A 25,832-nucleotide genomic window follows, 5' to 3' on the forward strand; every position below is an offset into this window, starting at 1 on the left:
ACCAGCATCCCTTGGACTGCTGTTAAAAGTACAGATTCCTGAGTCCACTCTATAGAGAGTGAATCAGAATCTCTGGGGCTAAAGTCCAGGGATTGGGCATTTAAAATTACCCCCATCCCCCACAGTGATTCTATGCATATTAATGTTAGGGAAATGTCCTTCAAAGAAAATAGTCTAAGATTGATGTGAATAGACTTAAAGACTTGTTTGGTCCCATTTGATCTTGGCAATCCTTTGAAATTGTATTTGCCTGTATTTGAATCCAACTCATTATTGTCAGGTTGTCTGTTTATCACTTGCCATGACTTTTGAGATATTGACCTGTATCTCTGTGTGCGTGCGTGTGTGCGTGCGTGTGTGTGTGTGTGTGTGTGTGTGTGTGTGTGTGCACCCTTTGTACTGCTGGGACCCAGGAGGGTGGAATTCAGTCCTCCAGCTTGGAGATGCCTAAGACAAGGTCCTGGGTAACAACTTCAGCCCCTGCTGTGTCTCCTACTCCCAGTGAGAATCGCAAATGTGGGTTGATGATGAAGGTGCTGATAGCGAAGATGACAGGTTCTGGTGGAGAAACAGCATCAAGGCAGTCGGACATTGACCCCAGGCAACTGAACCCACAGCAAGCTTAAGGACAGAGAGAGGAGCGGTGAGGATGAGGGGGTCCTGGCATCGGATGGTCCTGGGTTCAGACTCTGCCCCTCCACTTTGTGGCTGTGAGCCAGTAGTAATGACAATAATAAAAAAAGCAGCCAATACACACAGCATTCACTGCGTGTCAGGTGTGTGTTAGACACACTTGTCTCTGTGTGTGTTAGATGCCAAGTCTCCCAGCTCCACGAGGGTGATCTATTGGATCATCTGTATTTCATAAGTGGGGAAAGCAAGGCACAGAGGTGCTAACTGTTGTCTAATGTCCCACAGCCCGATGGCGGCAGGGGTGGGATTTGAACCAGACCGCCTGCCCCCGGAGCCCGGCACTCAGTCACACCTGTTCCTCTTTCCTCTTAGAGAGGCATACCTCCTTCTGCTTGGTTATGCGATTCTCCAGATCTTGGACCTTTTTCTTTTCCTTCTCTATGGCCTCCTTTGCTTTGTTTTTCTCATAGGCGATGCTGCTCTCGGAAATCTGGAAGTCAACAACAAGCGTTTTGAGGGTGTGTGCATGAGAAAGGAAGGGAAGTGACACCCAAGGGGAAAGCTAGCATTAGTAATAGTTGATACCAGTGAGTCAGGGCTGGGGAGCTAGAGCTCAAGGAAGAGGATGCCCGTCGGAGAGAGACGTGAGGACTGGAAGTCAAGTTGTGGTTAGGTATGTCCTCAGCAGAGAGAGTTATTTGTCATTCAGAGTTTCTAGGCTGGTGTGCAGGAAGTGACAGGCTGGTGAGTGCTCAGGTCAAGGCGTTTGACACTGAGCCACTGGCTAAACTACTAAACAGACAGACGGTGGCACCAATGTGGTCCCTTGTTGGTACCTCACTTCTTGGGAGGTGAGGCAAGTGAGGCCAAGGGCAGGGGTGGGGGTGGGGGGATGCCTCCTGACCCAGTAGGCCTGATGTCTATGGCTTCAAAGGACACTGGTGGTCTCTCTCCAACCTACGAAGGCTTGGGTCTAAAAACTGAAGTCCAGGACAGTTTGCTGCAGAGAACATTTACCCCATAGATCCTGAGATGGGGAGGGGATTGGAACCCAGCCTCACCTACACAAGCCCAGGAGGGACACAGCCAGAGTGGGGTCAAGAAACTATTTGCAGCTGTTGAAACTCTTGGAGTGATGCCTCCCACATAAATATAATGTTCACAAGAACATTTTAATGAAATAAATAATTTATCTATGCATACACAAAAGACTGGAAAGATATGTATGAGAATGTAAATAATGGCTATTTTGGGGGAATTGAGATTATGGTCATTTATATTTTCTTCTTTTCACTGGTCTGGATCTTCTAAATTTTCTTTACTGAATGTGCATTATTAGGTAAAAAAGGAGAACTACTGAAAACCGTTATGCTTTGGGGATGGGTGGTCCTGGAGAACAGATGATCTTCCCAACAACCCTGTGGTTCTAGCATCACGCCCTTGGCCTCCATCCCCACTGCCCTGCGCTGCACACAGGCCTCGCCGCTGCACCTGGGCCCTGACTCTCCTCCCTGCATGGGCTTGGCATTTTCTCACTGCCAAGTCTGCCTGAGACCATCCAGTCCCCACCCTGCCAGGCTGCGTCCTGCCTGATGTAAGAGGCCACCGCATGCTCCGTGGGAGGGCGTGCTCCCTTCTCTTATTCTGTGCTGCTTGGAAAATTACAAATGAAAATGATGATGACGAGGCTGCCTGCTCGGTAAACGCTGCACATGAACGCCTGCACCATGTAGTGAACACAACCCCCCAGGCGGCATCTGCCTTCCATTTTGCAGGTAAGGAGGCTGTAAATGAGGCAGTGCGAGGATGAGTAATGGGCCAAGGTCGCACCACTGGGTGCCAGTTCAGATGCCAGTGCCCCGCCCTAGCCATTCTGCCACCTGATGTCTGGATCTTGCCTGAGCTGTCCTCCTGATTGAAGCCCCACCCTACCTGGAGGCAGGAGATGCACCTGCGTGTTCATACGTAGGCTGGCACAGAGTCTGCCACCCTGCTCAACAGGGGTGCATGCTATAAAACTCCGCCCTTAGCCCACCTGGATAAGGGATGCTTGGGGGATGCCACTGACCACGGTCTGGGTTCTATCCCTTAACAAGGCTTGCTTTGTGTCGGTGCTCCCTCGCCCCGTGTGGACTCTGACCTCACTTCCCTGCCAAGGTCTTTGCTTGACTGTCCCACCCCCATACCCCGCCATGCACACCATCCTCCCCACTCGATCTGGACTCTGAGCTCACCTGGGCAGGTGTTTCACAATGAATGCACTGACTCCTCGCAACAAATCTCTGTCACTACACCCACGTTACAGATGAGGGCACAGAGAGGGGCTTGCCCAGGGTCACACAACATGTTAGGGCAGAGCTGCAACTGGAACTGGAGTCAACTCGTTTGGCCCACACAGCTCTCCTGCCATGCCTCACTCTGCCCCTGACTCTGCGGCTTCCTTTGGCTTTCTTGCCCGGATCCCTCCCCTTTGGTTTCCATCTTGTTCCAGAGTGATTTCATTCTTCCCGCCCTGCCCCCACCCCCCTGGCTAACTCAGGTGCCCTCCTTTGCACTTGGGACCCCTGAGCTGGGGCATCCTCTTCCCACAGATGTCACTATAGTGTTCCTCTGCCCTCCAGGTCTCACTCAATGTCACCAAATATGAGAGGCCCTCCCTGCCTGTGGGCCACTCTCTAACTCATGCTGGTTTTGTACAGCCTGTGGCTCTGAGGTCACCTGGGCGTTTGTTTACATGGCTGTCTGCCTTCCGTCCTAGAGTGGTGGGCCCACGAGGGCACGGCCGTGGCCCTCTAGTGCTCTGCAGTATCCTGACACCCAGTAGGGCCTGGCACACAGCGGGTACTCCATAAATATCTGCAGATGGATGAACACAACTGCATCAAACAATTCACCGAGTTGCCTGCTGTTTCTGGATGTTACACGGGGCTGGCACGTGTCTCTTTGCTCTCCCTGGAGCCCAGCTCCTAGAGATGCCACCACAGGTCACTAAGGGCACTGCCACCTGGCCTCCTGGCTCCAGGGAGCCCGTTTGACTTTCAGGGTGCGGCTTGGGCATTCATTTCTCCTCTCGGCCTTGGGGGTCTGCCTTCGTGGTGGCTCCATGCAGGTGAGGCTGGTGAGCCCAGTTCCTGGGCTTGTAGGGGTGGATGTCACCAGCTCTGCCCCGGCCTGGTGCTTGGACTCCCCTCCTCCCTCCCACATCACTCTCCTCCAGGGTGTACTTCTCATTTGTTCCAGAAGGCATTGACCCCTGGCACTTATTCGATCTGACTGCCGTGTGAGCTGGTTATGTGCCTGTCTACTCCATCTTCCTTGGCAATGTTTGTCTCTGCACCTGACCATCAGCCCAGGGAGGGTCTACTCGGGAGTCTCTGAAACTAGGAGGCTGGAGCTAGGAGGGTGTTGTTCTGCTGTGCCCACGCTGAAATACCTTTCAGTGATGAGGAGGAAGAGGATGCTGACTGAAGGACTGACCCAGACTCCAACCAGGGGTCTCCCATGGAGGGCATCTCTCCTCCCCGGGCAGTTGACCAGCAAGGCTTATGGAGATGGTCCTCTGTGGGTGAGGGCAGGTCTAAGTACTTAATATACACTGTGCTGTGTGCGCTAAGTCGTTTCAGTCATGTCCACCTCTGCGATTCCATGGACTGTAGCCCACCAGCCTCCTCTGTCCTAGGGATTCTCCAGGCAAGAATACTGGAGTGGATTGCCATGCCCTTCTCCAGGGGATATTCCTGACCCAGGGGTTGAACCCAAGTCTTTATCGCCACTTGGGAAGCCCCGAAAAACACTAACTGGTTTAATCTCATGATGCAGGGGTAGTTAGCCTCCCCATGTTATGAATGATGAAGCTGGTCCAGGAGGTGAGGTGGTCTGCCCTAGGGTCAAACAGCTGGTGAGTCCTGTGATGTGACATCGGCAGCTCTCATCAGCGGCACTGCTCCCCATCAGCTTGCTTTACCACCTGCTCTACAGCCGGGTACCAAAACACAGTCTCGCATCTGGTCCTGAAGCTGCTTCCAAGGGCTTTCGGCTGCCACCACCCACGTCCTCTCTCTCTGCTCCCCATACCTCCTTCTGCTGTGTTAAGTGGTTCTCCAGATCTTGCACTTTCCTCTTTTCTGCCTCTAAGGCTTCCTTTGCTTTTCTTTTCTCATGGGCCATGCTGCTCTCCAAAACCTGAAAATCAATGACCGGTCTTTTTGGTTGCCTGCACATTTAGCGGGGGAAATTGCTAGTAAGCATGATACCAATAATGACAGTAGCTCAAATGCTGGGGGCTGGTCTTATGTGCCATCGCCCAAGGCCAGTGCTTCTCACCCAGTTTATTCTCATAACATCCTCATCCACAGAGAAGTCGTGACCCCATTTTACAGGTGGGGAAACTAAAGAGTGGAAAGTTCCTGAGGACCCAGGGGTCCTGCAGTTTGTTGGTGGAGCCCTGGATATTGTTTGTGTGCAGAGGCCCCGGCAGGGAGCCAGTGAGGAAAGGCGACCAAGCCTGTCTTATTACAGAGTCTGAGTTCTTACCATCGTGCCAGGCAGCCTCTCTGATAAGAAGAAGAATCTCATTAATAATGGAATTTCCCATTATTGAAATAAATCTCTGAAATAGAATCAGGTTTCTAAAGGAGGGCAGTGTATTGAATTAATGAGCCACACATACACATTTCTGGAAGGGGAGGGGACCAACGTCACAAGGGAAGCTTTGAGAGGATGGGAGGGCTGTGGTTAGTATTTAGTGCCCATAATCAGGGATTTTTTATCCAGGAAGCAACTTGCTGACGAGCCGTTCAGTTAAATGGTTTATGCAAATTGCAGAAGGACAGGAGCTGCCGGCAAAGCCCTTATTTCTCTTCACTGCAAGAAAGGCACCTCGTCTCTCAAATAGGTTATTATTATTATTACTTTTTTATATGCACCAAACTTAAAGTCTTTATTGAATTTGTTGCAATATTGCTTCTGTTTTATGTTTTGTATTTTTGGCTGCAAGGCATGGGGGATCTTAGCTCCCCAACCAGGGGTCGAACCCACTCCCCTGGCATTGGAAGACAAAATCTTAATCGCTGGACTACCAGGGGACTCCTGGAATGGGTTGTGTTTTAAACACCATTGGCTGTCAGATGTTTGGAAGTTGGAACGTGGTTTCCATTATAGCCAGTGGTTAGGGTCCTAGATTAGCCTGCAAAAATATTCAACCCATAATATGGATGAAATAGTATATACTTTTGTATAGTTCTTTCATTGAAAAGCAGTTTAAAAAACTCCAACACTCAGCGGTTCCAATACCAGCCCTCAGTGAAGCAGAAGAGCACTAGCATCATGGGAGCTCCACATTGATTTTGAAGTTTGAGGTGGGTTTAGGGGTAAGACATTCTGCTGCCCCACTGCGTCTGCTCTCACATCGACACTCAGGACTTTGCTAGGCAGCCAAGCTGGGCACCACAGGGAAGGCTGTCCTTGCACAACTCAGGCCCAAGTTGTGTCCCTCTTGGACACTTTGCTTCCACACTCCTGGGCAGGTCATGGGAATTAACCTTTAAAGTTACCTCCAAACCAGCCTTGTGGCCTAGTGACTCTGTCGTTCTTAGAGGTTCATCTGACGGTGTGGTGTGTGCCTGGGTGCAGTACGCTTAGTTGTGCCCGACTCTTTGCGGCCCCACAGACTGCAGCCCGCCAGGCTCCTCTGTCCATGGGATTCTCCAGGCAAGAATACTGGGGTGGGTTGCCATGCCCCCCTCCAGGGAATCTTCCCAACCACGGATTGAATCCGTGTCTCGTGTCTCCTGCATTGGCAGGCGGAGTCTTTACCACTAGTGCCACCTGGGAAGCCCCTGACAGTGTGGAGGAAGGTCTAATGGAAAGAAAAATCACATGACCATCTGAGGTTGATCAAAGCCTGCGTCTGGGTTCTGATCTCAGATTTCCCAACAAGAAGCCACACAGAGGTCCTGCTGGGCTGATGTTGTCCAAGGTGTGGGTGACCTGGCCACAACTCCTCTTGCCTTGGGGCTGTCCACCATCAGCCTGTCCTTAAATCTCCCTTCTGAAGTGCCCCGTGATCTCAAGACCGCTCAGTTCAAGGGGCTTCCCCATCCCTGTGCAGATGACCTCTCAGTGGCATTTCACCCCGGCCAACCCTTGGAAGACCCTCCTCTTCCTCGCCATCCCTGGAGAAATAACTCAGGACCAGGCACTGACACTGTTTACACAGGCCTGAAGAGCATATCTGCACCAGAGACCCAAGTGAAACCCAACATGTAAACACCTCCCCTCCCTGGATAGGATCAAACTGCATGGGCTCTGCTCACAGGTTCCTCACTTCTCCCTTCCTGGGGGGCCGGCAAGGATTTCACTCTGAGAGGTAGGGATGTGGTGGAGGGTTAGTACAGTAAGCGCCTACACAGCACTGAAAGTTCAGTGATGGTATTAGGAGCCACCATTCATTGAGTGATGATTCTGGGTCAGACACTTCATCGTACATGATCTCTAACCATTATCTCTAACTATTATCTCACAGCCATCCTTTAAGGAAGGTAGGTACTGAGTCAGTAAGTAGCCCAGCCAGAATCTGAACCATGTCTCATCTGGAAGCAAAGCCTCACTCTTCACCCCTTTACACTGCCCCAGGACTGAAGCACAAATGAGAACATCTAGTAAAAAAGACCCAGGGATCTGAGGGTGACCAAAGGTAAGTATATTCAACTGAACAATGCAATAGGGCTTTGCCCAAAGCTAGTTTGGACACATCAGCAGAAGTACAACAGCTTTGCCTAGGGTGAGGACAGTCCTGCTCTAGGCCACTGCATGCTGGAGAACTGTGTCCAGTTCTGGCTACAAACAGTTTAGGAAGAAAGCAGATGATGGGCTGCAAACCCAGATGCCTGTAGGGGCTCAACAGTTACCTGAAATGAAATGAGTTGTGTTGAATGCAATAGGGAATGGTGGGGACTGTGGCAAACATCTGCTAGTTGGTTCGGCTCCAGTCCATTTCTGCTGCAAGTATAAAGGAGGGCCAGTCTTCTGACTTTTCAAGAGAGGATGGGAATCTGGATTTGTCAGTAAATTTTATGAATTCAAGATAAAAAACTCTAGGACCAAGCATAACATGTCCATGAGCCCCTTTTCAGCCAGTGAGCTGCTAATCTGTTACAGGTTAGAGCAGCTCAGAGGAGGGGACCAAGGCCAGGCTCCAGGCCTGTGAAGGGCATTTGTGTCTGGAGAGGAGCCAGTGCCTCTATTCTTATGCATCTAAAAGGTTATTCTGTGGAAGAGAAAGCAGATGGGTCTTGCAGGAGCCCAGGGGGGTGGGTGGAGGGTTGAAACCTTTTCTGAGAGAGAATCTGAGTCAACTCAATCTAAAGGAAGAATTTTCTCCCAGCCAAGGCATCAACACTGGGACGGACTTCCCTGGGCTGTAGAAAATTTCTTGGTGGTGGAGATGAAGGTTGGGGCATTTTAGAATGTTGTTGGATTCACGTAGCCCTGAAGTCCCAGGATTCTGAAAGTCCTCCATTTTTAGGATTCAGGATGTAGTCCCCATGCAGAAAACGCACGTTACCAATCCTGATGTGTCCCCTAAGATTGTATTTTATGACATTTACAATCTTTGTGTAAACTGTAGGCGCAAGGTTACAACTCTAGGGTCCTCTCCTAGAGTCCCCCCTGCTTCTTCCCAAAGTAGCTGAGAGCTCCCCCACGGACAAATCCCTCTGGGAAACTCCGCCATGCTTGACTCCCCATCAGCTGTGGTTCAAAACTTACTTCCACATGGCCCTCAAGCTGGGTTTGGGTTCGAGCTGCCCATCTCCCCAAGCTACGTACCTCCTTCTGGTGGGTTAAACGGTCCTCCAGCTCTTGGACTTTGCTCTGTTCTTCTTCTAATGCTTCCTTTGCTCTGCTTTTCTCCTGAGAAATGGTCTCCTCCAAAGCCTGAAAACCAATGATTGGCATTTAACAGACAGAATTACAACGGCAGGAATCTGGATTCTGCTAGGCACTGCGTGGGCAGGTGAACTCTTTACTACTCACAGCATCCCCATGGGGAGACTGTGGGCAGCTGAGAGCCTGGCAGCTGGGGTGGGCAGGCCCAGATGAGTGTCCCAGGTGAGTCCGTCCTGGCTGCCTGATCTCGACCTGGGCTCAGGCCGGCTCTGCCTCCCCGAGCTCATACCTTCTTTTGCTGGGTTAAGCGATCCTCCAGCTCTTGGACTCTCTTCTGTTCTTCTTCTAATGCTTCTTTCGCTTTGTTTTTCTCTTGAGTAATGCTTTCCTCCAAAGCCTGAAAGTCATGACTGTTGTTTAATAGACATAGTTACCAGCGTAGGAATCTGGACTCCGGGCCAGGCCCTTCACAGATTAACTTTTACGTCTCACAACAAACCCATGGAAAACTGTGGACAGTATATCTAGGGTCTAAGATAATGGGGTCTGGAGTTGGCAGGGTCAGATTAGAGCCTGCGGCTGATTCTTCTTAGGGGTATAGTCTTGGGCAAGTGAGAAGCTTTAGAAACCTCAGTTTCCCCATCTGTACAATGGGGACAGTAAGAGTGCTTCCTGCATTGGGTTGATAGGAAGAGCAGATGAGATGATGAACATGAAATGCTTGGCACATAATAATCATTCACTAGTAAAGATCAATCATTTCTTCTGTCATTTCCACTTTGTTGAGGAGGAAATAGGCTTAGAGAGATTAGGAATGTTTACCAATAGATCACATCAATGGGAAATTGAACCCTGGTCCCTTTGATTCTAGAGCCAGTAGTTGGCAAGCTACGGCATGCAGGCCAAATGTGGCCCACTGTCTGCTTTTTTTTGTAAATAAAGTTTTATTGGAACTCCACCATGCTCATCGTGAGTTGCCTTGGCACTGCAACCACAGAGCTGAGAAATCAGGACAAAGACATGACCTGCACAACTGAAAATAGATACTATGTGGCTCTTTATGGGAAAAGTTTACGGACCCCTGATCTAAACCATTAGTGTGTGCATAAGTCAGGGGAATGTTGTTAACAGATCATAATAATAATAAAAAAAGAGTGATAGCTTCATAAGTTAGCTACTCAGTCGTGTCTGACTCTTTGCAACCCCACGGACTGTAGCCTGCCAGGCTCCTCTGTCCATGGAATTCTCCAGGCAAGAATACTGGATTGGGTAGCCATTCCCTTCTCCAAGGCATCTTTCTGACCCAGGGATTGAACCCCAGTCTCCTGCATTGCAGGCAGATTCTTTAATGTCTGAGCCACCAGAGAAGCTCTAAAAGGGAACCTAGAATTTCTTACCATTGAAGCAGAGTCCTAAGACAAGTCAGGACTTGTGAGGAGGAGCTTAATTAATGAATTTTGACACATATATTTTTAGAAAGGGTGGGGGGTGACAGTGCCATGTTCATTTAAAATCGGGGCACCTAGCACTCAAGCCTGTGATGGTACTTCTGGATGAGTCCCTCCGGTCAAGCCAATCAATGTAAGTGTCTGGGGAAGAATGACTCTCAATGGGACAGTAGTGGACCTGAGCAGCTGTACTGTCTGTCTGTGGGTCCCTGGCTTTGTGTTCCCCTCTGCAAGGGGTGGTGTGGCCTCTGAAGTTTGGTGTGATTAAAGGGGGGTTGATGTCAGCCCTTGAAACCCTGTGACTGTTGGAATCAATGTTACAAAGGGGCATCTGGAGGGCCCAGGCTGGTATCCAAGGTGGTGGTGAACAGGCTGGGGCTATAGTACTGTACATTCACAGTGGAAAACAGTCAAACCAAAATTGAAACTAAAATAGGACATTTGGGAAGGGAGAAATTAAACAGAGAAGAGAGAGGAAACAGGTGGAGAGTTCTGTGAAGGTTTTGAAGATTTTTAGGTTCTTTCTGGTTTTATTTCTCTCTCTCTAGAATGTCACTCTTTTTTCTCTTCTACATCGAATTGCCCTTCTGAAGGGACCTGTCTTGATTTAAGGCCGTTGTTTATATACCTGTATGGGACTCACAGGCGATTTTGGTCAGGTGGGTCTTTCTTTTTAATCTTTTATTTCACAAAAGGCAGAGAAAGAGGCAAAGAGGAGAAGAGGTAGTGGGGCATGGGTTAGAGGACGAGATAAAACCGGCAGAGGCTGCTGCCTCTTGGAGAGGCTTGGAGAGTCGGGGCGTCTGACAGAGAAGGAGGGTCCCAGCAGGAAGTCACCAAGCGGTTCCTGGTGGAGATGGAGGAACTGGCAGTTTTGGTACTTTTTGGTGGAAGAAAGGAGGTGCTGGGATTCAGTGGATCTGCTGCTGCTGTTTTGAGGTGTGTGGGAGATGCTCTCTGTGGTGGCTGCACGTGGGAACCACCAGGGAGAGCTCACCAATCTCAGGGCCTGAGCTGCACCCCCACCCCAGCTAGATCAGAATCTGGGGGTGGGGGGGAAGGGGTGCAAGACCTTAGCATTTTTTTAATCTCTTGAATGACAGAAGTGCAGCCAAAGTCATGAACCAGGGATCCAGGGTGATGGTGACTGAGGTAGTTAAATTCGTGGTGGGTCCTTGAATATCAAAAATGGCCAACTTGGGACTTCCCTGGTGGTCCAGTGGTTAAGAATCCTCCTTGCAATGCAGGGGACATGGGTTTGAACCCTGGTCCAAGAATTAAGATCCCGCATGCTGGGGAGCAATTAAGCCCACAAGCCACAGCTACTGGAGCCCCCACATCACATCTAGAGAGTCCATTTGCTGCAACGAAAGATCCTGCAAGATGCAATGAAGAGCCCGCATGCTGTAACTAAGAAGTGACACAGCCAAATATATAAATAAATGTTTTTTAAAAAACACGGTGAACTCAAGGACAAGGAGGAGAACTGGCCCATTAACTGCAGTTTCTGTGCTTCTCCTGAGATTCTCATTCAGTGGGGCTGGGGTAGGGCCCAAGAATCTGTATTTTCAACCAGCTTCCAGGTGGTTCTTATCTGCCAGCTCGGGTAAAAGCTTTGTCTGAGACTCTGTTGCTGAACATGTATCTGCAGAGCTGTGCCATCAGAGTCCCAGGCCCAGACAGGCTGAGTCAGAATCTGCCTTTTTACAACATCCCCAGTTGATTCATAGGCACCTCTGAGTTGAGAGGCAATGTTGGTAGCATCTTCTAATTGGCCGTTTTCTAGAAAAATAAGCAGCAATTTTGGCCACTTTATTCCCTTGATCTGTATAAAGAGAAAGCAAAAGACTGAAATAACACTGGCTGGTCTTGCACATACTTAGAAACACTCTGTCGGTCATAAACCAGGACTTGTAGTAATGCCTCAGATCTGTAAAATCAGCTGCAGTGTATAAACCAATGAAGTACTGTTTCTAGAAATTTCAATAACTGTGCCTACTCAAGTTGATCTTGCTCTGAGTTTTAAGACCCAAGCTTCATGTTAATTCCTCCAACATTATTCACCCTTTTTATTTATTATTATTTTTTTAAAAAAACGTCTATTTATTTGGCTGCACCAGGTCTTAGTTGCAGCACGTAGGATCTTCGAGCTTCATTGTGGCACATAGGATCTTCAGCTGGGGCTTGCAGGATGTGAATCCCTGACCAGGGATCGAACCCAGGCCCTCTGCATTGACAGCATGGGGTCTTGGCCACTGAACTACCCGAGAAGTCTCCATTCACCCTCTTAAATTAATTTAGTTCCATGGCATCCATCAAGATTGCTGCTGAAGTTTCTCCTCTAAATGTGCGCCCTCAGTTTTTTATGGGAAAGGTCATCTCATCCGTTTGCAGCATGAAGGGAAGGATAGGGACCTCCTTACCGCCTTCTCTTCCATCAGCCACTTGACTCGGGCTTTCAGCTTCTCCTCCTGCTGTAGCCTTTCCTCGCTCAGCTTCTCCTTCTCTGCCAGGTGCTCCCGCAACTTTTCTTGCATCAGAGACTGCTGAGTTTCCTGGGAACTGCTGATCTTGATCTGAAGGGAGAAGAAGGGAGATTGTAGCTGATTAGTCCTGCTCGGGACTAAGGCAGGAGTCATTTCCACTACCTTTGCGGGACAGACAGAAGTTCCCAAAACTTTCTGAAAAATGCAGAAAAACTATGCTTAACCTAGTAACTAGTAGGGAAGCAGCAGAGCATCACAGGTAAGAGTTCAGACTCTAGATCTAGACAGACTCTCAGCCATAGTTCTTTCTAGATGCTTTTTCATTTAAAAGATGAGGTTAATATGAATACATACTTAGTGTTATCAGGACTGAACGAGATAATGTTGGAAAGCTTTTACCGCAGTGCGTAGCACGTAGTAGGTGCTTAGTAAATGGTAGTTAGGCTTGTTCAGTATTATTTGCTGAGTGTGAGAGAAAAAGCAGTGAGCTAAGGCCAGAAGGCCTGAATTTTGTCTTGATTCTTCCACCAACTAGCTGTGTGACATTGAGATAGTCACCTAAGCCTCTGAATGTCATTGTCCCTATCTGTAAAATAAGGAGAATGGACTAGATCAGGGGTTGGCAAACTATTGTCTGCAGGCCAAATTTGGACCACTGTCTATTTTTATAAATAAAGTTTTATTGGAACAGAGCATGCTTGCCACACCCATTAATTTATGCAATTGTCTATGGTTGTCTTTACTCTATAGTAGCAGAGTCAGATAGGTGTAACAGAGATCATATGTTCTGGAATATTTACAGGCCCTTTACAGAAAAATTTTCTTACCCCTGGAATAGATGGTCTTTGTGGTTGATTGCTGCCGTGGTCCCACTATTTCACCCTTCCTCTATTCATACCTTTGGCTATGTAACTTGTAGTGCCTGCCGATATCCTGCCCCCGACACTGAACTCAGTCATGTGACTTGCTCTGGCCAATGGGATGTTGGCAGACGCAACACAAGGGCCTGCTTTCTCTTCCTGATCTCTGCTTCCTCTGCTGGTGCCATGAGAACATGCTCAGGCTGGCCTGCTGGAGGATCAGAGACACGTGCAACGGAGCACAGCTGCTCCAGCTGAGGCCAGCCTAGATCGGTCAAGAGCCAGCCAACACCCAGGCCTGTGAGTGAGTCCATCCAAGGCCAGTGGATTCACCCTGCAGCTGGCCCCAGACTTGTGAGCAGTGGACAGTAATCGTGGAATACTACTACTGTTTATTATGCAGTATTAATATGGCAATACCTATCAGAGCAATACAATCCCTAAGGGTTATTTTGCCTCTAAAATGTTGACATTATGTAACTTTTGGTACATCTTTTCTCTGTACTGTGGCTAGCTCTACTTCTTCCACTGCATTTAATAAACACAAATTTTAAGATCTAATGTCTTTTAAAATTGTCTGGGTTTGGACAGAGGAAAACAAGTCTCCTTGCCCTCCTGGGAGATCTCAGCTGCCCCATCTGAATCATCTGGAGTGCAAATGGAGATATCATATCACCTTTTGGAGGATGTGCACTGACTACCTAATAGAGGAACAATGGAGTTAAGATGCCCAGTGCCATGAAAATTTTAAGGAGGAGCTGAAATGAACTTTTGGAGCTCAAAGATTACCTGAAGTTCTTGGGTCCGGCTTGTAATCTTTTTATAATGTTCCAGAAGGTATTTCAGATACAAAGACAATCCTTAAAAAGAGAAGCAAGAAGAAGGTAAGTATCAAGTCAATTCACTTTCTTCGTTTTCTGAATAATGTCTTCACAGGGCTTGCTGACAGGAGGATGAGGGCAACGCTACCCTCCCATCAAAATAACACAAGTTGCCATCCATCTTGTGTTTTTTTTAAATGGTTGATCATCTTCAGTTGGGCTCAAATCCAACTTTCTTTTCGGAGGTCGACAATAAAAACCATCCACGGAACCCTTGTTGACTAAGTGTCCACTGTGTACAAAACCGTGAGCTGAGCTTGGGGGATCATATGAAGCCATTCCTCAAGGGATTTAGGTTCAGTCTGAGAACAGGTCTAAGTGCCTGACAGGAAACAGGCAGTGACCCCAGGTAGTGTGGAAGTGACTGCTGAAGGAGTGGGGAAGTGTGAGGGTCCCAGAAGAAGAGCTATCGTTTACCCAGAGTGATCACCACTCAGCTGAGGATCCACTGGGCGTGGGCACTGGCATTACTCAGAGTTGGAGGGGAGGACATTTCAGAATGGAAGGCGTGGATGAATGGTGCCCCGCAAGAATAAAAGGATATTAGCATGTGGTTTCTTAACGACATCACAGTGAGCTGATGGTGACATTCAGAGGGACTTGATTACAGGCTGATGGGTAGACTAATCTGGTCTGATATAGAAACTGAGAGGCTTTTCATTCTGGGTGTGAAAGTTTTATTATATTCTGGGTGTGAAGAACATTTGATAGATATTTTTTAACTATGGGGTTTATTTTTCTAACTATGGGTTGATCAAGCAGTCAGTTGGTTGGGGATGCCCTTAAAAGAAAGTTTAAGTTTTTCCAGTGTGAACCTTAAAAGGTCGGAGAAGTACGTTCATTTATTAAATTCTCTGTTGGGAGAACAAAGCTTCTTGCCTGGCAGTTTATTTATTTTTGATTTTCCAAAGGGTCTTGATCAGTGGTTGTCCTTGGCTAGCATTTGTGGGACTTTGGTTGCTATACAGTCAGCATTTACAAAATCTGAAGCATCATAAATAAAGTTATATATTTAATCATAAAAACATCGATGCCCCCCCCCGCCACTGAAAGATTTCCAGGTCCTAATCCTGAGGGCCCATGGACATTACCTGACAGGGCAGATAGAGCTTTGCGGATTTGAGCAAGTTGAGGATCTTGAGATGGGGGGCTTATCCTGGATTGTCTGTGTGGGTCCAATATAGGCACAGGGGTCCTTACAAGAAGTAGACCGAGGGGGTTTGACTATAGACAGAGGAGAAGGTGATGTGACAGAAGCAGAGAAAGAGCTGAAGATGCTCCCTTGCTGGCTCTGGAGACAAACGAAGGGGCCATGAGCCACAGAATGCAAGGGATGAAGGATAAAGACTGGAAAGGAGGAAAGCCTAGAAAAGGTGAGGGATCAGATTTTTTTCCTACACCCTCTGGAAGAGACCGACCCCTTGACTTTAGCTTAGTGAAACTAATTTTGGACTTTGGGCTCCAGAGCTATAAAAGAATAAATAAATAAATGTGAAATTGTGTTAATATAAGCCACAGAGCCTGTGATAATTTGTTATGACAGCCATGTGCGCATGCATGCTAAGTCACTTCAATCGTGTCCAACTCTGCGACCCAGTGGACTATAGCCTGCCAGATCCTCTGTCCATGGGATTCTCCAGGTAAGAATACTGGAGTGGGTTGCCATGCCCTCCTCCAGGGGATCTTCTCGACCCAGGGATTGAACCTGTCTCTCTTTTATCTCCTGCACTGGCAGGCAGGTTCTTTACCACTAGTGCCACCTGGGAAGCCCATGACAGTCACAGGAAACTAATATCGGGGGGTGAAGGCAGGAGGCAGGATGAGAGGTGGGGAACGCAGCACATATTCTGGAAGTGGGTCGAGGTTAGTTGGGGTGGAGTGGATGATGGGGAGGGGAGGAGTAGAGGGAAGAGGTGGGATGGAGGCTGAGGTCAATTTGTGGCCAGCCTAGGACAGTAGCCTAAAGACTGTAAACCTGACATAAATTCATGAGTGTGGCCTGTGTGCCCAGCTCTCTGCTAAGCAATCAATGCATCGCCCCACTGTATCGTCTGACCATTGCCCTATTTTACAGACTAGGCAGGGGGGGTCTCTGAGACATGTGGCTGCTGGATGCTGGCAAACAACCTATCCAGGGCTTGGGCTCACAGCAGTCAGACTCCAGGGTCTGAGTCACTGCTACTTCGGATGCTGATAGAGCAGTGAATTGGCTTAATGAACTGTATTTTTTTTTTTTTCAGAAAAATAACAGATGAATTAGAGAGGCAGGAGCCAGTAGAGTTTCTTAACTATAGCACTACTGACATTAAAAGATACTTGCTCCTTGGAAGGAAAGCTATGACCAACCTACACAGCGTATTAAAAAGCAGAGACATCACTTTGCTGACAAATGTCCATATACTCAAAGCTGGGCTGTCCTGGTGGCTCAGATGGTAAAGCATCTGGCTGCAATGCAGGAGACCTGGGTTCAATCCTTGGGTCGGGAAGATCCCCTGGAGAAGGAAATGGCAACCCACTCCAGTACTCTTGCCTGGAAATTTCCATGGATGGAGGAGCCTGGTAGGCTACAGTCCATGGGGTCGCAAAGAGTTGCACACAACTGAGCAACTTCACTTTCTGACTTTCCCTTTCTTTCTTATGGTTTTTCCAGTAGTCATATATGGATGTGAGAGCTGGACCACAAAGAAGGCTGAGCACCAAAGAACTGCTTTCCAACTGTGGTGCTGGAGAAGACTCTTGAAAGTCCCATGGATTGTAAGGACATCAAACCAGTCAATTCGAAGGGAAATCAACCCTGAGTATTCATTGGAAGGACTGATGCTGAAGCTGAGGCTCCAATACTTTGGCCACCTGATGCGAAGAGCCAACTCATTGGAAAAGACCCTGATGCTGGGAAAGATTGAGGGCAGGAAGAGGAGGGGGCAACTGAGGATGAGATGGTTGGATGGCATCATCGCTCAATGGACATAAATTTGAGCAAACTCAGGGAGGCAGTGAAGGACAGGGAAGCCTGGTGTGCTGCAGTTCATGGGGTCACAAAGAGTAGGACATGACTTAGTGACTGAGCAACAGCTGACATATTGGGCCAGACAATCCTCTGTTGGGGGGCTGACCTGTGCAGTGTAAGAATCTTGAGCAGCATCCTGGCCTCTAGCCTCTGGCTTCCAGGAGCATCCCTCAACCCAGCTGTGATGATCAAAGATGAGATTTTGGGAAAGAGAATCGGCGGGGGTTGGGGTGGGAGCGGGTGGGTAGGACAGAGAGAACAGAGCTTGGGGAGGAAGGTGGGGCTTCAAAGACAAAGTCACAAGTTAGTGATGAGGACAGAGGGTGTACTGTACTGTAAGGTCTTGGTGGGACAGGAGTATGAGCTGTAGAAAAGGAGTTAAAGAAGCAGTGATCCTGAAGATGCACCAGCTTGAAGGGCATGTTTGATAACAAAGGAGTGAGATGCAGAGAAAGGCTGGAGATGCTGAAGGAGGAGGTCGTGATTCAAGACCTCGCACACAGGATGGCCTGGGAGGGAGAGAGAAGGGGAGATGCAGGGAGGGAGGAAGTATGCCTGGAAGAGAACACAGTACGGAAAGACAGAGGGAAGGGGAGGAAAGATGGATGCGGAGGGAGACGGAAGGGAGCTGAACAGGCTCGTGCCTGGGCCCGTGACCTGCGACAAGGCCACCTGCTGAGAATTTCCAGCTTGGAAGAGTGAGAATAATAACAGTATAATCATAGCAAGTCCCTTGGACTGCAAGGAGATCCAACCAGTCCATCCTAAAGGAGATCAGTCCTGGGTGTTCATTGGAAGGACTGATGAAGCTGAAACTCCAATACTTTGGCCACCTCATGCGAAGAGTTGACTCATTGGAAAAGACTCTGATGCTGGGAGGGATTGGGGGCAGGAGGAGAAGGGGACAACAGAGGATGAGATGGCTAGATGGCATCACCGACTCAGTGGACATGAGTCTGGGTAAACTCCGGGAGTTGGTGATGGACAGGGAGGCCTGGCGTGCTGCGATTCTTGGGGTCGCAAAGAGTCAGACACGACTGAATGACTGAACTGAACTGAACTGAATAATAGCTAGTGTCAGTATTAAGCACTTGCTCTGTGCCAGGCACCATGCCAGGAGTTTGACACGTGATATTTTCTAATCGTTACAAACAACCCAACAAGGAAATTTGTTTGTATTTCTAGGTGCGACACAGACGCTTAGCCAGGTTAAGCTGTGGAGCTGGTAAGCAGTAAGATCAGAATTCAGACTTAGGTCTGTTGCTGTCTCTTCCTTTTAAAAAAAATATTTATTTTTAATAATCATTCTCTTTTAAGAGAGACTAGACGCTGGAGAGTGAAGGGTTGAGCTGGCTGATGTGAAGGGTGTGTGATAAGAAGGATACCAAGGTGGCAGAGATGAGTGATGCTAGCCTGGGCTGTAGAAGAGAGGTTTTCCTCTTTGAGAAGAAGCAATTCTTTATTTCTGGTTAAAGAAGTTATGGAGGACAGAGGAGACAGCCTGATGTCCCACCGTCTGTGGGGTTGCAAAGAGTCAGACACGACTTAGCGACTGAAAACAATAGCACAAAAGTTATACTTGTGTATTACACAAATCCAAACAGGACTGGAGCCTATACAGTGAAAATTGTCCCTCCACCCCCGCCACTGTATCCTCAGTAGCCTGCACACAGTAGGTCTGCAATAAATAGCTGTTAAAAGACTGCGTGAAAGTCAAGGCTCATGCAGTCCCATCATACTGGGATAAGACTTTCAACACTTGTTTTTTTCTCTAAATTTCTCTTGTGGTCAGATAACGACACTTGGAAAAAAAAAAAGGGTGCAGCGGGGAGAGAACACTGTGTATATTCTATGACAATCTACTTTTTTTTTTTTCCACTTAAAAATACTGCTTATCTTGGATATCTAAGGAAGAGTGATTTTCTATGTATGGAGAGAAGTCTTTGTAACAAAGTTTGGCAGAAATAGACACAATCAACTGAGCTTGCAAAGAAAAATGTAAAAAGTCCTTTCTTTCCCTTATCAATAGAAGCTGAGAAATCAGGTGGGAATGAAATTTAAGATCCTCCTTAATGTTTCCCATCTTCCCAGCGGGCTTAGTGTTTCTTGTCTTCCCAGTGGGACCAGGAGCAAATCCTTCACCAATCAGATTTTTTTTTTAGATCATGGACTTTTTAAAAATTAAGGTATGGTTGATGTACAGGTATTATATGTTTCAGGTATATATGAACTTTTAAAGATTATATTCCATTTACAGTTATTATAAAAATGTTGGCTATATTCTCTGTGTTGTACAATATATCCTTGTGGTTTATATTTTATACATAGTAGTTTATGCCTTTTAATCTTCTCTCCCGGTCTTTTCCTCCCCTTCTCTCTCTCCATTGGTAACTACTAGTTTGTTCTCTATATCTCTGAGTCTGTTTCTTCTTTGTTACAGTCTCTAGTTGTATTTTTTAGATTCCACATATAAATGATATTATACAGTATTTGTCTTTTTCTGTCTGACTTACTTTGCTAAGCATAATACCCTCCCAGTCCATCTATGTTGTTGCAAATGGTAACATTTCATTCTTTTTCATGGCTGAGTAGTAATCCATTGTGTATGTATATGTGTGTGTGGATATACACATATATACATACCACATCTTTTTTTTTTGGCTATGCCATGCAGCTTGTAGGATTTTAGTTCCCTGACCAGGGATTGAACCCAGGACACAGCAGTGAAAGCACAGAGTCCTATCCACTGGGCCACCAGGGAACTCCTTACTACGTCTTCTTTATCCATTCATCTGTTCATGGAAACTTACGTTGCTTCCATATCTCGGCTATTGTAAATAACGCTGCTATGAACATTGGGGGCATGTAGCTTTTCAGATTGGTGTTTTTATTTTGGAGGGATAAATACCCAGGAGTGCAATTGCTGGATCCTATGATAGTTTTATTTTTAGTTTTCTGTGAAACCTTCAAACTGTTTTCCATTAGTGGTTACACCAATTTACACTCCCACCAACAGTGTGCGATGGTTCCCTTTTCTCCACATCCTTGCCAACATCTGTTAATTGTTTTCTTTTGGATGATGGCTATTCTGACAGGTGTGAGGTAATATCTAACCAATCAGATCTTCAGTAGTGATCCCACCTTCTGGGCTGCTCATGACATCACCCAGCAATACTTCAGGTGGTTTCCCTCTACATTACTCAACCTGGATTTCCCTGAGGGACTTACTCCCAGATTTTACAAACCTAGCTTGTTATTACATGCATTTTATCTCTTAGGATAATCTTTTAAAAGGCAGGTAGTAAGAAGGTTAAGAGCAGGGGCTTTGAGGGACCTGGATGGAGTGCCAGCTTTACCACTCGGCAGCTGGCACACACACCCATTGTCATGACTCTCAGAAGGAGGCCTGGGAAGAGGACAGAGCGCTCGCAGCTAAGAAAACCTGCCTTGCTGTCAGATGTAGATGGGGCAGGGGTCACAGGTAAAGTCACCTTGGTGTGAGTAAACCAAGCAGCACTGCCTGGGCACATACCCATCTGACTGCCACCCACGTTTAGCTCACATCACATCGACAGTGATGCTGATGGTAGTCGCCACTGACTAAGGCTCATGTGTGCCTCTGTGGTTTGGGTACCACATCATTCCATCCTCACAACTACTGGGTGAGATCCGTCCCCCACTTAATGACCCGCAAACAGAGGCACACAGAAGCCCAGCAACTTGCCCACACAACTAGGCAGTGCACACTTGAGAGTCAAACCTTGGCAGCTGGTCTCCAAAGCCCGAACCCAGAATCTTCACTATAACGCAAACCTGGGGCAAGGCCAGCAGTGCGCTCAGGCAGGCATCAGATGTTCTTCATCCCAGGGGATGAAACTCTCAACTTTGTCTCCACTCAAGTTAATGACAGAACCTGTCCTCTAGGAACTGGGTATGTAGCTGGTACCTCTCTGGATCTTTAGAGGTCATGTGGGGTCACAGAAAAAAAACACAGCCATTAGAATCACAATGACCTCAGTTTGGGTCCTGACCCTGCCGTGTACCAGCTGTGTGACTTCGAGCACGTTTCTTAATGTCATTGGCACTCAGTTTCCTGGCCTGCAAAATAAAGACAACAATAGTACCTAGCTCACTGGGTTGCTGGAAGATAAAAGTACGAGGTACACGCAGAACAGCTAACACAGTGACAAGTACCCAGGAGTGAAATGGACCATGGTTCCTATCCTTTTTGTTAAGGAACTGTAAACACAGAGGGCTCTTAGGAGTGTTTGTGGTTGGTGATGAATGACTGAAGATCCCCTTCTGGCCTCAGTACCTCAAATCACCTTATCACAGTGAAAAACTCATAAAAGGTTTTGAGCCAGTTTCTGCATTTTTTAAAATGAGGGTTTTACATGCTTTACTGAGTTGGACGTGCTTCACTGAGTTGTTGTGAAGATGAACTGAGGTTAGGTATAGAAAATACCCAGAACAGGGTCTAGAATGCAAGTGCTCAATAATGAATGATGGCCACCATTGTCACCATCACCATCTTCACCATCTTCTACTCATTATTCTCACCGCCATGACCATCACAGTCATCACCACCACCATCATCTTCACTACCTTCATCATCGCCATCATTACCATCACCCTCGTTATACTTACCATTATTATCTGAACCATCACCACCACCCCTGTGTAGATGGCTCTAGGAACTAAGGACAAGTAGTACCTCATCAAGAGAATATAAGGAATACTCTAGCTCACCTGGTTCTTTTCAACATTTGATGCTTTGAGAGAATATTGTGAGGGCTGGAAGATAAAAAGCCTTTTGCCATTAGCTTCCTCTTCTACTGAAAGAATGAAGAATGGGCCATAGTCACTGGCCTCTCTTGATATTACCCTTCAACCTTCTTTGATTTCTTAGAACCAAGTATGAACAGTTGTAATCAGAGAACACAGTCTGTGTCTCCCCAACTGGTGTTCCATAGAACATTATTCCAAGCGTTGTTAGTTTGGGGTAAGGGTAGCAAGAAGGAGAAATGTACTTTGGGAACACCGCATTCTTATCCCATCCTGATAGATCCGTAGTGTGTATCAGTGCAGGAGGGGTTCTGCAGAGACCTGTTTGATATTGCTCAACTCTCCTGACTCTGTGAACTCCAGAGAAAAAGACAGGGGGCCTGAGAAATGCTGCCTGAAAAGAGTTTTCCTCAAGCTTTCTGATGGCTTAACTTTACAGCCCATGTTTCCTTATGGAAATACAGTCAGTCATGTCTAACTCTTTGTGACCCCATAAATCGTAGCCTGCCAGTCTCCTCTGTCCAGTGAATTCTTCCAGCAGGAATATTGGAGCAGATTGCATTTCTCCCTCCAGGGAGAATCTTCCTGACTCAGGGATCAAACCCGCATCTCCCGCATTGCAAGCAGATTCATCATCTGGACCATCAGGGAAGCCCTTTCACTTCAAAGCTATAAAGACTCCTGCGAGTGGGGAGGGGACAGTGCATGCCTTGCTTGGTCCACTGTCACTAGGTTAGAGATCATGGTCTTTCCCTGTTTTAGTTCCAGTTTGAAGAGCAGCTAGAACTGTGGGCCACGTCTCACTTGATTTTACATACATTCAGACTCTGCCATGATTACAGCAATGGTAATACTGGGGTTGCGGAGGTGCTGGGTTGTTGGGAGGAATCCAGTCCCTGCCTCTTCTCTATGTGGTCTGTGAAGGGCAGACATTTACAGAGAAGTTAATCTTGATTTTCTTTTCAAAAATGTTTAAAAGAAAATTATACCACCTTCTGGATCACCTTAGAGATATTCTGGCTGGGGTTGCCTAATCACTGGAGTTGACTATCACTCCTCTATTCTCATTCATTGGTATAAGAAATGTCAAATTCACGCAGCCTCCCTGGGGGATGGTTTGGCAAGAAGGATCCACAATCTTCAAAACGTTGGAGTCCCCCAGGTGCGGCCTTGGGTTCTCCCTTCTCATTTGATACTTTCTTCCTCAGTGATACCATTCACACCCATGGCTTTAATCACCATCCATCCCACACAGTGAACAAGTGCCCACCCTGTGGCACGTGTTCTTCTGGGTTTGGGGGCCACATCACTGACATTCATTTCCAGGCCAGACATCCAGGGTGACAGCTGCATCCTTGGCACCTCATCTTGGATGTCTCCAGGCAACTCTCACTATCTTCCCCCTCAAATCTGGTCCTCATGTCGCATTGCTTACTGTGGAGTTTAGTGAAGGAACCAAATCTGTACTTTTATACAAGCCAGAAGCATGGAGATCTGCAACCCCCTTTCTCTCTGTGGTTTCTCTTGTTGTTGTTGTTTAGTCACTCAGTTGTGTCCAATTCTTTTGCAGCCCCGTGGACTGTAGTATGCCAGGCTCCTCTGTCCATGGGATTTTCCGGGCAAGAATACTGGAGTGGGTTGTCATTTCCTTCTCCGGGGGATCTTTCCAGCTCAGGGATTGAACGCAGGTCTCTTGCATTGGCAGGTGGATTCTTTACCACTGAGCCACCAGGGAAGCCCCTATCTCTTTTCTAACCATATCTAATTCCATTCATCTCTTAAATGCCCCTGGAATCTTCTCTCTTTCTCCATCCCCATCTCTGCCATAGCAAGGGTCACCATCCTGTCTTATAACAGCCTTCTAGCTGCACTCCAGGGTTCAGTGCTGGCCACCTTCCTGGACAGTTTCCATTCATAGCCGAGATGACTGTGTCCAAATGCAAGCCGGTTCCATCGGTTCCTTACTTAAAACCTTTTATGGACTTCTCTCTGCTCCCAGGCCAAAGCAGAGCTTCCTACCAGAGACCTGCAAGCCCCTGGGCTCCCCATGGTACAGCCCCTGCTGATCTCTTTCATTGGTCCTTCTCTGCCCGACTCCTGCCCCCATTTTTTAGCCCTTCCTTGTGTTCTCCTTGTTTCCTGTGATACCACAATGCTGCTGTCTTCATCCAGAATGCCCCCACCCTCCCCTGTTTGGCAAATAACTCCTATACATCCTGCAGAGGCCCTGACCTCCCTGTCCAAGTCAGAGCCCTGTACTTCTCCTTCAAAGCAATTGTTCCCATTAAAGTTTTACATGTGAGTGATTTTTTGGTAACTGCCCATCCTATCCTATCACAAGATGTGCTGATCTTCTCCTGCAAGATCTCCAACATTAAAACTCACTGCTGAATAACCATCGACAGGAGAATGTTGGATCCCATCAAAAAAAGATACCTCACATCCAAGTGCAAAGGAGAAGCCCAGCAAGATGGTAGGAGGGGTGAAATCGTGTTTAGAATCAAACCCCATACTTGCCAGAGACATTTGGAAGGCTCAAACAAAACCTTGTGTGCACCAGGAAACCCCACAGAGACTGAGCCAGATCTGCCTTTGAGTGTTTGAGTGTCTCCTGCAGGGTATGGGTCAGCAGTGGCCTGCCACAGGGGGAGGGGCTCTGGGTACAGCAGACCTGGGTATGTCATAAGCCCTCTTGGAGGAGGTTGCCATTAACTCCACCATAGAGCCGCCAGACTTACACAGGACTGGGGAAACAGACTCTCGGAGGGCACAAACAAAACCTTGCGTGCACCAGGACTCAGGAGAAAGGAGCAGTGACTCCACAAGATACTGACCCAGACTTTCCTGTGAGTGTCCAGGAGTCTCTAGCAGAGGCATAGGTTGGCAGCGACCTGTGGCAGGGTTGGGGGTGTTGAGTGCAGTAGTGCATGCAGAGGACCTTGCAAGGAGGTCGCCATTATCTTCATTACCTCCACCATAGTTAGACTGCAGGTCAAACAATAGGGAGGGGACACAGCCCCACCCACCCAGAGAAACTTGGATTAGAGATTTACTGAGCATGGCCCCACCCATCAAAACAAGACCCAGTTTCCCCTTCAGTCTGTCTCTCCCATCAGGAAGCTTCCATAAGCCTCTTATCCTTATCCATCAGAAGGCAGACAGAATGAAAACCACAGTCACAAAAAATAATCAAACTGATCATATGGACCACAGCCTTGTCTAACTCAGTGAAACTATGAGCCATGCCGTGTAGGGCCATCCAAGATGGACAGGTCATGGTGGAGAGTTCTGACAAAACATGGTCCACAGGAGAAGAGAATGGCAAACCACTTCAGTATCATTGCCTTGAGAACCCCATGAACAGTATGAAAAGGCAAAAAGATAGGACACTGAAAGCTGAACTCCCCAGGTCAATAGGTGCCCAATATGCTACTGGAGAAGAGTGGAGAAACAATTCCAGAAAGAATGAAGAGATGGAGCCAAAGCAAAAACAAAACCCAGTTGTGGATGTGACTGGTGATGGAAGTAAAGTCCGAAGCTGTAAAGAACAATATTGCATAGGAACCTGGAATGTTAGGTCCATGAATCAAGGTAAATTAGAAGTGGTCAAGCAGGAGATGGCAAGAGTGAACATCGACATTTTAGGAATCAGTGAACTAAAATGGACCGGAATGGGTGAATTTAACTCAGATGACTATTATATCTACTACTGTAGGAAAGAATCCCTTAGAAGAAATGGAGTAGCCCTTGTAATCAACAAAAAAGTCAAAAATGCAGTTCTTGGGTGCAATCTCAAAAATGACAGAATGATCTCTGTTCATTTCCAAGGCAAACCATTCACTATC

The 25,832-nt window shown here is 47.5% G+C and overlaps 1 protein-coding gene across 1 annotated transcript in view; it reads right to left on the reverse strand.

Annotated features, from left to right (window-relative positions):
• FHAD1 (forkhead associated phosphopeptide binding domain 1) overlaps positions 1-25,832 on the reverse strand; it is a 159,547-nt gene that overhangs the window by 36,385 nt on the left and 97,330 nt on the right. Inside the window, exons 15-20 of the mRNA XM_018060595.1 lie at positions 14,104-14,174; positions 12,392-12,544; positions 8,810-8,917; positions 8,461-8,568; positions 4,708-4,815; positions 1,016-1,123 (exon numbers count right to left, since the gene is read on the reverse strand). Of these exons, the coding sequence (XP_017916084.1) occupies positions 1,016-1,123; positions 4,708-4,815; positions 8,461-8,568; positions 8,810-8,917; positions 12,392-12,544; positions 14,104-14,174 (656 nt within the window). The remainder of the gene's footprint in view (positions 1-1,015; positions 1,124-4,707; positions 4,816-8,460; positions 8,569-8,809; positions 8,918-12,391; positions 12,545-14,103; positions 14,175-25,832) is intronic.

The sequence above is a fragment of the Capra hircus genome, chromosome 16, assembly GCF_001704415.2.
Source record: "Capra hircus breed San Clemente chromosome 16, ASM170441v1, whole genome shotgun sequence".
Classification (NCBI taxonomy): Eukaryota; Metazoa; Chordata; class Mammalia; order Artiodactyla; family Bovidae; genus Capra; species Capra hircus.